This window comes from Thamnophis elegans, chromosome Z (genome assembly GCF_009769535.1).
Source record: "Thamnophis elegans isolate rThaEle1 chromosome Z, rThaEle1.pri, whole genome shotgun sequence".
NCBI lineage: Eukaryota > Metazoa > Chordata > Lepidosauria > Squamata > Colubridae > Thamnophis > Thamnophis elegans.
This window is the reverse complement of record NC_045558.1, coordinates 57,427,897-57,443,841: the sequence shown is the minus strand read 5'-3', so window position 1 is coordinate 57,443,841 and position 15,945 is coordinate 57,427,897. Positions and strand designations below refer to the sequence as shown.

At 35.8% G+C, this 15,945-nt stretch overlaps 1 protein-coding gene across 3 annotated transcripts in view; it reads left to right on the top strand.

Annotated features, from left to right (window-relative positions):
- The window catches only part of LIMD1 (LIM domains containing 1), a 33,137-nt gene extending 17,869 nt beyond the window's left edge, over positions 1 to 15,268 (top strand). For 2 of the 3 annotated variants that reach the window (XM_032235361.1, XM_032235363.1), the window contains 7 exons: positions 1,336 to 1,437; positions 5,658 to 5,725; positions 6,656 to 6,718; positions 8,974 to 9,104; positions 10,344 to 10,395; positions 11,818 to 11,886; positions 13,623 to 15,268. In XM_032235361.1, the coding sequence (XP_032091252.1) occupies positions 1,336 to 1,437; positions 5,658 to 5,725; positions 6,656 to 6,718; positions 8,974 to 9,104; positions 10,344 to 10,395; positions 11,818 to 11,886; positions 13,623 to 13,760 (623 nt within the window). In that variant the 3' untranslated portion in view covers positions 13,761 to 15,268. The remainder of the gene's footprint in view (positions 1 to 1,335; positions 1,438 to 5,657; positions 5,726 to 6,655; positions 6,719 to 8,973; positions 9,105 to 10,343; positions 10,396 to 11,817; positions 11,887 to 13,622) is intronic. The other variant, XM_032235364.1, reaches the window with a different exon arrangement.
- Positions 15,269 to 15,945: the final 677 nt, after the last annotated feature.

Below are 15,945 nucleotides of genomic sequence, written 5' to 3'. Positions count from 1 at the left end.
TTGGGGTTTAATATCTAGTCAAGAAGTTGAAAATCATCTCACCCAGGTTCAGTCCACTGTTCAAACACAGCTCCAGCACATTTCTTTCTTTGTTGTCCCAGCTTTCTGGTGGCTATAATGGCCACCTCTCCTTCCTCATTCTTGAATAGGAGAGTGAGCCTCAGATCAAGCAGGTGAGTTGCCACTCTCTGCGATCATAAGGCATTCTTCCTTTCTTCATCAACCCTACGAGGTTCCTTTAGCCCTTCAAGCCCCCCCCCCCCCCAAGAGGAAAGATTAGCCTAGGTTCACGGAGCCCTGCTCCCTACAACTGTGTCTCAATGACACCAAACCAGAAGTCATAAAAGTCAGCTTAGAGAGTCTTAAAAAGTTAAAGGTAGAAAGCCAATAAAAATTGGTGCCAGAAATAAGAAAATACTCAGAAAACCAACATTAGCACCTATGTGAATGGGAAAACTTAGTGTAAATAAAAATGAAATAAAATTTCATTTTGAGTTTAAGGAAATCAAGGAAAAATTGTCAAAAGCATGATAAAGTAGTATTGAGAAGACCAGCAAACTGGTGGGAGAAGTTCAGTTAGTTGAGAAAATATATTTCTTACTAGATATTGGCAAAAAAAGAATAAAGTAAAATGGCATTGTAAAACAAATAATGATATTAGAGAGTATATTCCTAAAGAATACTGATGTAAAGGCTGCCATTTTGGACATAATCCCAAAGTAGAATTTATCCTATTCAATCATCCACTTATTAGACACATTTATTCTTCTATTTTCCTTAATACACATTAAATAATAGTTTTTGAATAGTTGGTATTTAGGTCTTCCAGTCTTGGAGGTTAATAGATTTCAAAGCCAACAGTAACCAATGAGCATAATCTACTGGATTCCCACTGTTGTTAAACATGACGAAAGAATGAAATAAGTGAACCATGCATGTATGGGCACACATACTTCCTAAGCCAGTGCTATAATGCTTGTCAAAAAATAATAACATTTAGAGAGAGGAAAATCCTTTTTCCACATAGCAATATAATTTTGGTAATTTACAAAGATATTTCTCCCCTTTTTAAGCATATGAACCTTGTTAAGGTATGAAAGTGCACATAATGTGTTTGTTTCTGATAATTGAAAAAGAAAATCTGCTTAAATTTCCTTGCTTCTTACTGCTTTGTACCTTCCTTGTCTGCTTTAATGTAACATTTCGTCAAATCCTTGATGCCATAAAACTAAATATCCCATTTTCTCCTGGGAATACTTTTTGAACTTTTTGTTATTTGTGTAATCTGACTCTGATAAATCATCTTTTAATCTTCCCCCTCCCCTTCCTCCTCAGGAACCTGCGTGAAATGCAACAAAGGTGTATATGGTACAAACCAGGCCTGCCAGGCAATGGGGAATCTCTACCATGATGGATGTTTCACCTGCGGAGCATGTAGTAAGTAACTGTTAAACAGAACTCTTATCTTAGATGCTATTTAAAGTGGAAATTCTGTGCTAGTAATCGAGGCCCATATGTCATTTTTTGTACTGTGATATGTTCCTGGTGCTTAAAAATGTTTAAAGCCAAGTTTGGGAATTTAGCTATCTCATTAAATTTCTGCTCCACAAGAAGTAGAATTGTACTATCAAAAGCAAGCAAAGTCAGATATCTCTTGGTGACAGGAAGATTGGTAGGAAGTGGAATTCTCTTTGCCAACATCTTCATGTTTCAATGTATTTTGCAAGTAGGTTTGAATATTGCAAAGGCCACTTAAACTTACTTTTGTACAGGTTCTGGTCTGCATGGTTTAATTGTTGGGTTAGTTTCATGTTGCTAAGCAGTTAGAGGTTGAGGCTCTATCTGGTTCATGTTTGTACAAGAACAGTTTTCTAATCTTCCACCCAAATATTTACGCTTACTGACATACTGTCAGACAAAATTTAGGAAAAAATAGTTATGTAGAAAAGGAAAATGAAGCATATTTTTGCATGATTAGGAAAACCTGAAGACAATCCAGGAAATAATATATGTTTTTCAAAAGAGCTTCTATTATGGTTTCTTCAGTCACAATCTATGCCATATTTTATTTGGATGAGACTCTGAATCAAAGAGTTACTAACTTCTCTGATAACTCTAAATGTCTGCTGCATCTTTTATTTCTTAGTATTTACATATGTTTAAGCTGACAACTGCTCTGGGAATTTGGTAGGTAGACTAAGGAAGGGTAAGCTGCAAATGCTCTCTAGACTGTCTTATGATCAGGGCCCCCATCTTCATTGATTTATCTGAGTTGAGGAAGTATGGAACCATCAGGTTGAAAACAAAAAAGGAATTTCTTTCAGTGATGATAGATAAAATCATAATGAAACCTTTGTTTACAAAATGCAATTTAAAAAATATAATACGCAGAAAATGGATGAAAATAAGTTTGAAAAAGATCCATGCATCTAACAAATAATGCAATTGTTAAATTATAATATCAAACAAAAAACTTAAATAATCATAAATTAGAACTCCTACAAAATTAACATTATATTGGAATAGATTGCCTAGTTTATACATTAAGGTATTTATTCTGGGAAAATACAATAAAATCTATTTCAAGGGGAAACATTGTAACGCTTTTTGATTTATAGAAAAGTAACCTTTTGAACTATTGGTAAATTACATATTTCTTGAAACTGGGTTTTGAAACCTGGAATAGTAATATTTTCCTTGACACCTAGAGAAGTAGCATCTTCCCAGTCAGTCAATACTAGGAGTGAAATCTTCCTTTTCAGACCAATTTGGCTGAACTGGTAGGGACGATTGTTCCTGGTTCTGTGAAACAGTAGTAAAAAAAAAAAAGCTTCCAACGATCATGCGGATCAGCTGTGAGCCACGCAATCATGGGAAACTTTGTTTTTGCTTTTAAAAGCATTTTTTTTCCTGATGGTTTGGGTGAATAGGCAAGAAAAATTTTTAAAAGTGGGGAGAAAAAGCTTCCGACAATTGCATGGATCAGCTGTAAACCACACAACAGTCACAAACTCCCTCCCCCCACTTTTTAAAGCATTTCTTTCCTGCTTATTCACCCAAACCGGCAGGAAAAAATGCTTTAAAACGTTTTTTAAAAAGTTGGCCACACCCACCTAGTCGCATGACCCCACAACCACCAAGCCACGCCCACAGAACCGGTAGGCAAAAAAAAAAAAAAAGATTTCACCACTGGTCATTACCTGTTATTTTCTTAGCTGCTCCCCATTATAAACAATTTCCTTAAAAACAATAATATTCTATGGTTTCATAAAATGTAATGCAAAATACCAGTCTTTAATATGAAAATACTTTTCCATATATTTACCTATATAAGTTACAATATTGTTCCAAAATAAAACCAGTTGAGTATGAACTACTTATATGAATTAATATACCTTAAGACGGGAGGTTAATATTTTTAATAGTTGCATTCATTTATACACCATTATCAGACGTTTTAAGTCTGCATTATGTAAGTGAGAGCCAGGTGGTATAGCAGTTGAGGCATCAGGCTTGAAATGAAAAAATTGTGAATTTTAGTCACCCTTAGACACTAACCTAGTTGCATGATCTGGAACCAGTGTGGGATTCAGCCAGTTCGCATCGGTTGAACAGAAAACTGGTAGCTAACTTTCTGAGCAGTTTGGTGAACCCGCTGTTGGAAGAAACATCCTTTTGTTTTTCTCACGTTACAGAGTTAATCCTGTCAAAAAGGCAGGAAGAAGATATTCTGGTGTGTCTGTGTATGTTGTTTCTAGCCTAATCCTTCTCTTTATTGCCCTGCTTAATTATTTTCAGAAACTGCCTGTTACATTGTAACAGGTAATGGTTCTTGGCAGTATGCCCAGACTTTCTGTAGCCTAAGCTGCTCCAGAGTTTTTTTTTAATTAGGGGCTTCACTTTTTTTTAATTTTTGGGATAGGGTTAGGTAAAGTATTCAATATTTCAATGTTCCATTTTAATGCCAATCACAATATTATTTGAGCTTACATAATAATGCCATCTTTCAACCTCTAATCCTTCCCTCTAGTTTTTGCTTTGGTTCTATTGTATTAAAAATATGTGTGCAAATATTCCCCCTATTTCTTATTTCTAACTCTATTCTGGCTTCTAATTAGGCCATCATTGCTGATTCTAGTGTTAGATTGAAATCTTAGTTCTCCTTTGTTAAAAGCATAATTTATTTGTATATGACCTGTATATATTTAGACAATGATCAAGAAACAATACATTTAAACTGTAAAAGTCTTGGATGTGCATCTATATCATTTTTAAGATACTGATTTTCAAACTGCGTATTTATTTCATGCTAACAACTGTGAACAGGACACAGGTATGCTGCTTTTTTGTAGCTTATTATGTGCCCAACAAAAAATGTCAATTCCAAATACTGAATAATGGAAATTGCTCAAAATATCCTATGTTTGCATATTGTGTTTCATATTGACAACCTGTTTTGGGGGTTACCCTTTACCTGAAGCAAGAACTTCAGGTATTAATAGCTAAAGTTAAAGCTTTCCTTCAACTGATAAAGGGAGTAGAATGTGTATATCCTGTTCTTATTAGCTTTGTGCATTTTCAACAATTGAGTTGTGTCTTGGTAAGCTGATCATGCTGGGTTCTAATCTGTTTTCCATTTAAGAAACCACTCTCATTTAGGTTTTGCAAAGGGAGAAACATAAGAGGAAATGAAAAGAAGGAGCAATGGGATATAGGTTATGAAGCAATAAATATTGATTTTGGTTGCAGATTAGCATTAAATAATTCAGAATCTTATTCAGAATCTAAATTTCATTTTAAATATTTATAGCATAGTTATGCTATTCTGTAGCCAGAAAGGCAGTTAGAATAGCAAGAAAGTTTCATCTTTAGAATCTAAAATATTGCTGTGCCTTTAGATGTGCATGTTAGTATGGGGTTCTTTATATGGTAAACAGAATGGGGAGTTATTTTCTATTTGTTACAGCTGTGATTGTATATGCACCCAATTTTGTACAGCTAAGGTAATTTGGAGGCCCATATTATACTGGAGCAAAGCTTAATGAAAACAAAATGAGCATAAAGCTCATTTGGATCTTATTTGAAGATCCATCCCTTTTACATATACTTGGTGGCATAATTTTTCAGTACATCTTTTTCCCATGACATAAACCAGGGGTCAGCAAACTGCGGCTCTGGAGCAGCATGTGGCTCTTTCATCCCTCTGCTTCGTCTCCTTCACCGGCGCCACAATTTTGAGAGGAACTTCTGGTCGGTGGGGGGGAGAGAAGCACAGTGTGCCAGGAGAACTCTATGGCAAGGGGATGGTTTTACAGTTGTCTCCATAATTGATAGGGCTTTCGGTTTATGACAGGTAGAGGAAAAAGTACGCTGCGCTAGGAGGAGACTCTATGGTGGAGGAACTGAACTTCCAGTCAGTTCCAGAATTGAACAGGGGGGCTTCCGGTTAGGACCTTTGTGGCTCCCGATGTTTTCTTTTCTGTGGAAAACAGCTCCAAATGGCTCTTTGAGTGTTTAAGTTTGCACACCCGACATAAACAGATGAATTGTTTGCTTTACCCCAATATATATATATATCAAAACATTCTTTTATTTCTACATTGTGTATGAAACATTCATTTTTAAACGCTTAATTTTATGTTTTTGTTATCCACTAGGCCGAAAATTGAGAGGGAAGGCCTTTTACTTTGTTAATGGGAAGGTGTTTTGTGAAGAAGACTTTCTAGTAAGTATGCTGATGCTGATGCTGATCATGGTAAAAATTATTTTTTGTCAAAAGTGAGAGGATCCTTATTCAACATAAAATGATAGCACAAATGTTGCTTATGAACTAGGTTGCATGTCTTTCAGTAGTTACAGTAAAATTATAGACTGGATATATTTCATTGGAAGCTCTGTTTGCTTTTGATTTATTTTAAAAGTAATGTAAAAAATTAAAAAATCACTTATCATCAACTTCCTCTGATCAAGTGTCTCTAAAAATGAGAAGATTAAATGAAGCAATAGTAATGATAACTTATCTTTCATAAATGTGGTACTGTGACATTTATTGATAATTAACTTGTTTAGAGCTACAGGTGCATAAAAATAACATCTAAATTGTTGTTCATACGTTCCTATAAGAATACAAAATATTTAACAGAAACACCAAATGTAGCATGCATTTTCTTTGTCTCAATAATACTTGTCATCAAATGGTCCTATGTGCTATGATGCAAACCATGTGATTTACATAGGGATTTCTGATATCAAGATGCAAATATGGAGGTGAGATTTGCATTGTCAAATCTTAAGAGTGTTTTATTAGTTTTTTTTTATCACTGGGTTTTGTACCAGATGCCTGCACATCTACTAAAATGTGTATTTGCTGAGAATTTACGTTTCTAGTTAACTTAGGTGATTCAACATTATTTATCCCAAATGTTTGGAAAAGAGACCAATAATGTTTACGTCCTGCTGAGATTTTAGCTGGAGATTTCACTTTCTTAGTTGCTACACTATATTAGCATTAAAGAAGCTTTTAAAAGCAAGTAAATGAGAACAGCTTTTAAGACTCAGGGCAATGGAGAGACTATGTGTTGGTGTGATTTCCTGTTAAAAAGTAAAAAAGGTCTTTATATTTAAACAATTCTGGTTTGTTTTTTTCCAACTGCAGTATTCAGGCTTTCAGCAGTCAGCTGATCGATGCTACATATGTGGTCATTTGATCATGGATATGGTAAGGGATACTTTAGAGAAAACCAATGGGGGGAGAACAGTGTAGAATAATGCACTAGCAATTCAGTGTTGCAATTTAGCCTTCAAACTATATTTCTTTCAAGAAATAAAGTAAGCAGAAATAATTTCTAAATATATTTATGTAAGCAGCTAAGAGAAAATGCAATAAACTAGTAGTACAGGTAGTCCTCAATTTACAACCAGTTATTTAACAAGTGTTTGAAATTACAACAGTTTCTTACCTAAATAAACATCACACTGGCCTCACCCTGAAGTCACATGATTGTGATCTGGTCCCTTGGCAACTAGTTCATACTTACAATTGGTTTTCAAACAGCCTGTGAACAGAATTGCCATTCCCACTCTTCCATCTTCTATCTTCTCAAGAAAAATCATCGTGGAAGGCAGCAGAAAAGATTGCAAATTGCTGCTGCTTGCCAAAGAGACTCTCATCTCAGGGGGGCTGGCTGAGAATTGCCTGCTGAGGGAAGCTGAACTCCTTCAATGGAATGGAGAAACAGAACTCAGATCCTAAAGATCTTGAAGATATCAGATATTCCTCCACCCCACAAGACAATGTCAGTTTTTGCCCAGGCATTGAAGGAAATGTTTTGGTCGCCACCAAACATATTTCCTTCAATGCCTGGGTAAATACTGACTTTGTCTTATGGGGTGGGAAAATATCTGATATTTTCAGGATCTGAGCTCTTTTATTCCATTCTGCCAAATCCATACCCTTCTGCCAGGTGATAGAGGTGAGAGGGAGCTGAAATTGAAGCAGAGAATGGAAAGCAGGCTAAGATAGGGAGCATGGGATGGCTCACTAAGGAAAGCCATGCATGAGTGTCCATCTATAGGGCTGAAAAATTCTGCTTGGATTTGGACAGGAAGGATTTTCAGCTTCTGAGTAGAGCCTCCCAGGATTTCCTTAGCTCCTCCTGAGGCATCCTGCTCTCTTTAATCTGGGACTCTATCTACTAATGTGCAGAATCACATTAGCAGACAGATGACCGCAACCAGAGGATTGTGGTCATTGAGCAAAGCAGTGGGCTGAGAGAGTCACTGCTTTAAGATCACCTAGCCACTAGTAATCCTTAGCAGCCTAAAACTACTAATCAAAGTAACTTACAACAGGAAAAATTGCAAACAAGAAAAAGTTATTTTAAAGAAAAAGAGAGAGGTCCTTGCTCTGAGCTTGAGTTTAAAATACTTCTTGAATTTAAAATAAAGTAACTAAAGTACGGTAGTTCATTGATTTGGAAAACCTTTTTAACTCAAACAAAAATGTTCCTTCAACATACTGGTTTCTTGGCAAATGTTGATGTTTGTTTCTTGGCTCACCGACAAAACCGCGAAGCCCTTTTCCGCATTGACATAACCGCGGAGGGCAAATCCGCGCCGTCCGAAGCATTAAGGAAAAAGGCGACCCTAGCGCGCCGACATAACCGCGGAGGGCAAATCCGTGCCTTCCGAAACGCTCAGCAAAATGCTTTTATTAGCATTCAAAAGCTAACCCTAATCCTAACCCTAAACATAACGCTAACCCTAAACCAACCCTAAACCTAACCCTAACCCTAACCCTTAACTTAAATCGGCTTTCTGTCGCCGCGCTGTTGTAAAGTGCCCTTCTGTTGCCGCGGTGTGACGTCGCAGTTTTAGCGACACGGTTTTCTCTGCGTGCTTTTGTCGTGCACGCTTTTGTCGGATCACGTGTTTCTTCATATCTTCTAATCCTCACAAGCAGCATCCAGTAAAGCAACATGGATGCAGAAAAGAATGGAGGCTTAAAGATATTGCATCATTTTGTATTTTTTTCTTGACACTCATTGATAGCATGATAATTATCTTAAAAATTAATTTGAATTGTTGATTTGAAATTATTCTTGGAAGTCATCCATGTATCATAAATTAAGATGCAGTAAAATAAAGAGTTATGTGAGATTCATAATTGGTTTACATGTTAACTCCAAGGAGGTTTCTTTTAGTGACTACTGTTTGCTGTGGTATGGTATACTGAGAATATTACCATATGATAAAACTCCAATTAAAGAGAGTTTTCACCAATCTAAATCCCAGTTGATTACCAAATACTAGACAATATTGCTCAGTTTTATGATGCAATCTGTTATTCACAAACTTCTAACATGAATACAATTCAGATTAACATTCATTCAATGTTTTGCATTTTTAGAAATGCATTTTAAAACTCTACATGCTTTTTAAAAAAAGAAGTGAATTTTGAATCTCTTATTGTAGATTTTGCAAGCATTGGGAAAGTCATACCATCCAGGCTGCTTCCGTTGTGTGATTTGTAATGAATGTCTTGATGGAGTGCCATTTACAATAGATAGTGAGAACAAAATCTACTGTGTCCGAGATTACCACAAGTAAGAAAAACATTAAATTTGAAAAATTGCAATCTATATAATTTGTGTCCAGGTAAGTAATAAAGCAGAGCTGTCAAACTTGCAGCCCATCGGCCAGATGCATCAGGCGCTGGCCACAGCCATGCCTGGTTTAGTGAAGGGCCCGATAAGTCATGTGATACTGCCATAACTATGCAAATTTGACACCCCTGTAATAAAGATTCAGAATATTATTGGTGTTTGATGAAAATGAGTGCATATAAAGTTTGTCAAAATAGAAGGATGTTCATTTTCATCATATTCTTTCTCTAGAAATAAGTCTGTACTTTTTTCATTACAAGTTCACTAGAAAAGTGAACAAGCTCCCCTAAATATTTCACTTATTTTTACCACATTTAAATGACATGTTATTACATTATAATTATTTTCTTTTGCTACAACTACTTGAAATTCAGTATTAGAAGCAGTTTTAATTAAAAATAGCCAACAGAATTATCAAGCATTTTTATTATTTATTACATATCTTTGACTTATATTGTATTTCTGCCCTGAAAGTCTTGCATTTTAAAACATGGCACAAGAAAGATATTAGAACATGAGGAAATGTCAGAAATAAAAGAGTGTAAAATACAAATATAACTATTTATTGCAATTTCATACATGAAGAAATTATTTGAAGTAAAGGAAGCAGCATGAATACAAATAATACTTTATACTAATATAAGTAAGGGAGGGCCATGGATTGAACAGTAAAATATAACTTGTTTCTAATTTATAGCTGTGATGTAGCAGATACTCTGGTAAATTCAAAAACTTTGGCCTGGAAGACCTTTTTTTTTGCTATAACTATGAGTCATTATATCTCTGGAGATCAAGTTGACCCTGCTTCTAGTTATGTTAGTGCTCTGAGTTTTCAGAGAGACACTGATGGGAATCAACATTTAAATAATAGAAAAATGAAGAATTTTGCCCTATTTATTTCTATTGTTAAGACTGCAGTAATAAAACTGTGGCCCAGTAGACAAGGTTGAGCTTCAACATCCTTTAACCATAGCCAGAACAGGTAATGAGAATTACAACCATTATTTCCTGCTACCTTAAGTACGGTAGAATACCCACTTTCAACTCTACATTTGAGAATTAGTATAGAATTTAAATGTCATCAAAATACATTAAAAAAAAACCAACGGAAGCTATTTAAAAACTGATTGAATCTTAGATTATCTTTCATCTTTAAAAATTGTTTTTATTTTTGTAAAGAGTTTTGGCACCAAAATGTGCAGCTTGTGGCCTTCCTGTTTTGCCAACTGAAGTAAGTAATAATATTTCTTTGTATTATATTTTTTTTCAGTGCTTTTAAATAAATCCATATCTTTTGTATAATAAAATTTCCTATGATGATTTCCCCTACCACCCCCAAGTTGAGAAAATTCCTCTTACTGTATTTTAAAATTTTGATAAATGAAAAGCTATTGTAAATTGGTGGACTTAAAAAATTGACTTAAAAAAATCATAACTAAGAATTGGTAAATCACCTTCAGCTTGTAATACGGTTGCCAAAAATTTGATAATGTTCAACTTTATATGTTCTCATAAGAGGCTGTATCTAGCTGCTTTTATCTTTTAAGAAACTGGAAAAAGATTTTATGTGATTTACAGGATGATAAATATAGGAAAATTGTTTTCATTTTTCTTTTTGAAGTTTTGAATTTGAGATTTTTTTTTAAATTCCCTCTTCATGAGATCCTACACATAATTTATCTTCTGGGAAATGGCAAGAGCTTCTTTCCTGTTTAGTTATTTTTTCTTTTGACTTGATTTCAGAGTACCATGCTAAACTGTTTGATAATATTAAGACATGTTTTAGTGGTTGAGGTACACTAAAAGACTCCTCTGTATTTGCATAAAGCTTCACGTGAGATTAATACACCAAAAGTTACAATTGTAGTTATATTTTTTTAAGGCAAAATGAGTACCTTGTGAGATTTTGTAAAGTAGGATAAATGACAATTGGTGCCCTTTGGTTTTCTGAATAAGACTCATAAAAGGCTTTTAATAGTATACAGCAGCGGTGTCAAACTCAATTTCATTGAGGGCCACATCGGGGTTGCGTTTGACCTCGGGGCTGGGATGGGCATGGCCAGAGGGCATGGCCAGCATGAAATCACTTGTGTCAGGGGTGCTTGTGGTGGCCCAAGCTCTCTGCCTGCGAAAACAGGCTCCCAAGCTGTTTTCAGCTGCAATAGCCTCCTACAACCCCTCTGCCAGTGAAAATGTAGCTCCGGAAGGCCAAATGTGGCTCTCCCGAGCTCTCTTTTCGCTGGCAGAGGAATCAAGGGCCAGTCCTTTGCTGTTTCCAGGGCAGCTTTGTGATCTAAGCATCCCGTGGGCTGGGTCCAGCCCCAGGCCCTTGAGTTTGACACCCTTGGTATACAATTTTTTTTTCATTAACATGAGTTAATTCCTAAATGCTCACTCAGCAGCTAATTAATATTTATAATCTGATATAAATGAAAGAGAACTTAGGTAGGTAACCCAGAATGCTTAAACGCTGTTCCTATTAAATGTTATCTCTTATTTAAACAATGTAATGAAGAATTAGCCATGATGTATATAGCACATAAGTATACTGGTGCATATTTCACTTTTGCCAAAAGAATGTTTCATAAGAATTAGACTAATGTGATGTAAGCCTCTTTCAGTATGTCTCCTTTAAATAAATAAACTTTTACAGGGATCTGATGAGACTATCCGTGTGGTGTCAATGGACAAGGATTACCACATAGAGTGTTACCGCTGTGAGGTAGGTTCAGTGTTCTTGAACAAACACTAAATTAAACAAAGATGATTTGTAAGAATTGTACTGCAAGTGTTGAAAATCCAGCATGGGAAAGTAAATTTTGAATAGAGCACTCAAAGAGTGTCATTTTTGCTCAGCAACAAGCCTTGTTTAATGCATATAATAGTTTCGGTGCAGAGATTGGAAATGGGGCTTCCTTGTTTCTTCTACTGCATTAGACTCTGGAGTCCAAATTCAACCAAAAGGCTAACATTTTATGTTTAAATTAAATTATAAATCCTTGAGGGAGATGGACAGCCTAGAAATGCAAAGTTAGGGGTATAGATGTGATATATGGATGAGAGACAGAGGGAGAGAGGGAGGTATGCTATCCATAGTTCATTGTGGGTTTTTTTTTGGTGAAAACTAGAAGTAAACACTAGTTTTCAGCAAAAGAAATGTCAAATGGTGGTCACTGCTTTTAGCAATAAATGAAAGCTGATTACCAAGTATCCAAAATGTGTGTGTGTGTGTGTGTGTTTGACTATGAGGTAGTGGCTGTCAGACCTTTGGTAATTGGTCATAAACACTTTTTTGGGAACTGTTGTAATTTTGAATGGTCACTAAGTAACCCCTTGTAAGTCAAGGACTACCTGTAAGTGTTATTTTCTGGTTGAAAGTTTAAGGCTAGAAAATCAATTTAAGTCATCTTAGTTCTGCTGATGAAATTCTTCATTACTAATTGTTTCTTTTCCTCTCCTCTCCTCTCCCCGTCCCTCAAATTTTAAAGCCTGAGTAATAGTATAACTCCGTGATGGTGAACCTATGGCATGCGTGCCACAGGTGGCACATGGAGCCATTTGTCCAGGTACGTGAGGCGTTGCCCTGTCAGCTGGCCAGTGCGCATGCGTGCGCTGGCAAGCTGACTTCAGCCTTCTTTTGAGACCATTTTTTGCACTTCAGAGGCTTCAGGAGCTTCCCTGAAGGCTCCGGAGGGCAAAAAATGACCCTACAGACAAACCGGACTTCCGGTTTGCTCATAGGCTAATTTTTTCCCTCCAAAGACTTCAGGGAAGCCTCTGGAAGGCCCCTAAAGGCTCTGGATGACGAAAAACGTCCCTATGGACAAACTGGAAGTCTGTCCCCGAACTTCTGGTTTACCCATAGGGCTAGTTTTTCATGCTCCGGAGGCTTCAGGGGGGGTGGGGTAAACTGTTTTCACTCTCCCCAGGCTCCTACAAAGCCTCTGGAGCTTGGGGAGGGTGAAAAAAGCACACCAAAAATGGGGGGAGCACTGGAGTCATCGCATAGCATTATGGGTGTGGCACACCCACGCACGACCCCCTGCACTCCCCCCACTTTTGGCATGCGTGCCACAAAAGGTTCACCATCACTGGTATAGGTCCTTGTGATATTTCCGAAGTCAAACCATTCTGGATATATTGAATTAACTATCACAAAGGGTTTTAATGAAATTTTTCAGAATAGAAATGCCTGGTGCTCAGATACTCCTATATAATGAACCAACTAGCTTGATAAGAAGAGTGTTGCTCCTCAATAGGAACTGCATGCTTTATATTAGAAAATGACATTAAGTATCAAGTAATTGTTCTACTGCAGGCAAATACCAATACTTTTAGGAAAGTAGCATATTTTAATGATTTGCTTTTAACATGCATGGATTGACAGTTATTTTCGTGGAGCAACATGGAGCAATATGAATGTATTAATCACCACTCGTTTTCTTCTCTTTTCAATAGGACTGTGGAATGGAACTCAATGATGAAAATGGTCATCGTTGCTACCCATTAGATGAACATTTGCTTTGTCATTCTTGCCATCTTAAGCATATAGAAAAAGGCACTAGCCCTGTCGCTTCCTATTGGCATCACTATTAGTCAGCTAATAGTGCTAATGTTTCCAGAATCCTGTCAAAGGGATCAGTAATTTTGGGGAGCAGTTGTATCCATATGGATCTTTTATATGCATAGGACACTGACAGAATACATATGGTATTATCCAGGGTACATTGTAGTTTCTTTGCCCTTAGACTGAAAAAGTGGGAAAGGGATATTTAGGTCATTTAAGAAAAAAACATTAGACGCTTTAACAATACATTAATGGGTTCTCTTAGTGAGCTTAGTGTCAGAAAGTTACATTTTTAGTGCAGGTTGCCTTCTGCCTCCACCTTTATAATTTGATCCTGATTTCTTAAATTGCAGATATTTTGAAAACAGTTGATCTAGTATTTTCCCTGTTTCATTTAGCCTTTCTACATAATGTCAAAAATGAGACATTATGTGTGAAATACTAGGTGATCAAAATAACCCAAGAGCACATATGGAGACAATTGATAGAGGTTTTTATAACTTTTAGAACTTTATTTGAGCACTTGAAACAATTTGAAACTGTATGAACTTTGAGATAATTTTTTTAAGAGAAACACTGAAAGAGCGAGAGTTATTTGTACTAAGGGAAGAAAAACTGGTATGTATTCCTTAAACTCTAGGGCCTTAAATCATATGTTTAATATGTCTAATATTACATCTTCCTAATTCTTAGGCTAAACCTAAGAAGATAGATGTTAATTTAATTTTTTTGTCCCAGATGTTTATCATTTGATTATCCATATATTACTCAAATTTATTGTGTGCCAATAAACTAACTTCCCATCATTTCTGGTTTGTATGTCCAATTTTAGAAATGGTCTTAGTCTTCATACATGAAGTTGAAACCATTGCAATATATCAAAATCTAGCAAACTGAGGTGGGCAAACCATGTGTTACTGCCATATACAAGATGATGGAGGTGACATAAAAAGAGATTCATATGCACTTCATTGAGCAGAGGATCCAAGCAACATTTTAACAAGAATACTGAATCATAGTTATGAAGATTGTTCTTTTATGTATACAAATTAAATATCTCAGGTATACTTTAGGATCATTGTCTTGACAAGATAGATGGTTCATTGCTAAGGAGGCATATTAGTTGGTAACATTACTTTCCAATTTGTACAAGCGTAAGTTACCTGCTTTGTAATCAGAATTCTTTACAGAAGGTTTCTGCAAACCTAATTTGGTTGCTATCATTTCAAATTTTTTATAATTCAGCATACACGCGTCATTCAATATAAACAATTGCAACATTTTGGGACTGGTTCATTTATATAATGGAAAAAGAAGTAAACAAAGCAACAGCCATCAAAATATATTTTAACCCCAAAATTCTACATATGCAAGCAGAGAGAAGAAGTCTATTCATTGAGAAGTGTTTTACAAAATATTGCTCTCCCCTCTGTTAATACATCGTCTTATTTCCACTCCAAGCTTGCATCAGTGTCTACAGTGCTTCAAAATTAGAATTAAAGTAGCAGGCTTGAAAATAAACAAAGATAAAACAAAGATCATGACAAAGAATATCCCAGCAACACAAAAGGAAGAGCTGTCAGAAATGTTGCAGATTCAAAACACAAGTAAGGTTAAATATTTGGGGATATACTTATCACCTAGATGTAGCACTCTTAAAGAGGATAACTATACCAGACTAAAACGACAAATAGCAATTGACTTGGAGAAATGGGAAAATTTGCACTTATCAATGATGGGAAGAATCTCTACAATTAAAATGAACATTCTACCTAGAATTCTATACCTGTTTCAGACAATCCCAATCAGATTGGGTAAGGACTTTTTTCAAGATTTAAATAAAATAGTTTTGAAATTTATTTGGCAAGGGAAAAAAGCTAGAATAAGACTTAAATTATTACACGATGCTAGATCTAGAGGAGGATTTGGGCTACCTGATTGGGAGCTATACTATCAGGCAACAAACTTGATGTGGGTTAAGGAATGGATATTATTAAAAAACTCTAGATTATTGAATGTAGAAGGTCACGACTTGCTGTTGGGATGGCATGCTTTCTTATGGTATAAGGGTACTAAATCACATGGTCACATGGTTACTTTAGAAGACATTATATAAGGGAGGCGTTGCTGTTAAATTGGGAAAAGGTTAAAAGACTACATTATTTAAAAATTCCAATCTGGATATCAACAATTGAAGCTTTTTCATATCCAATA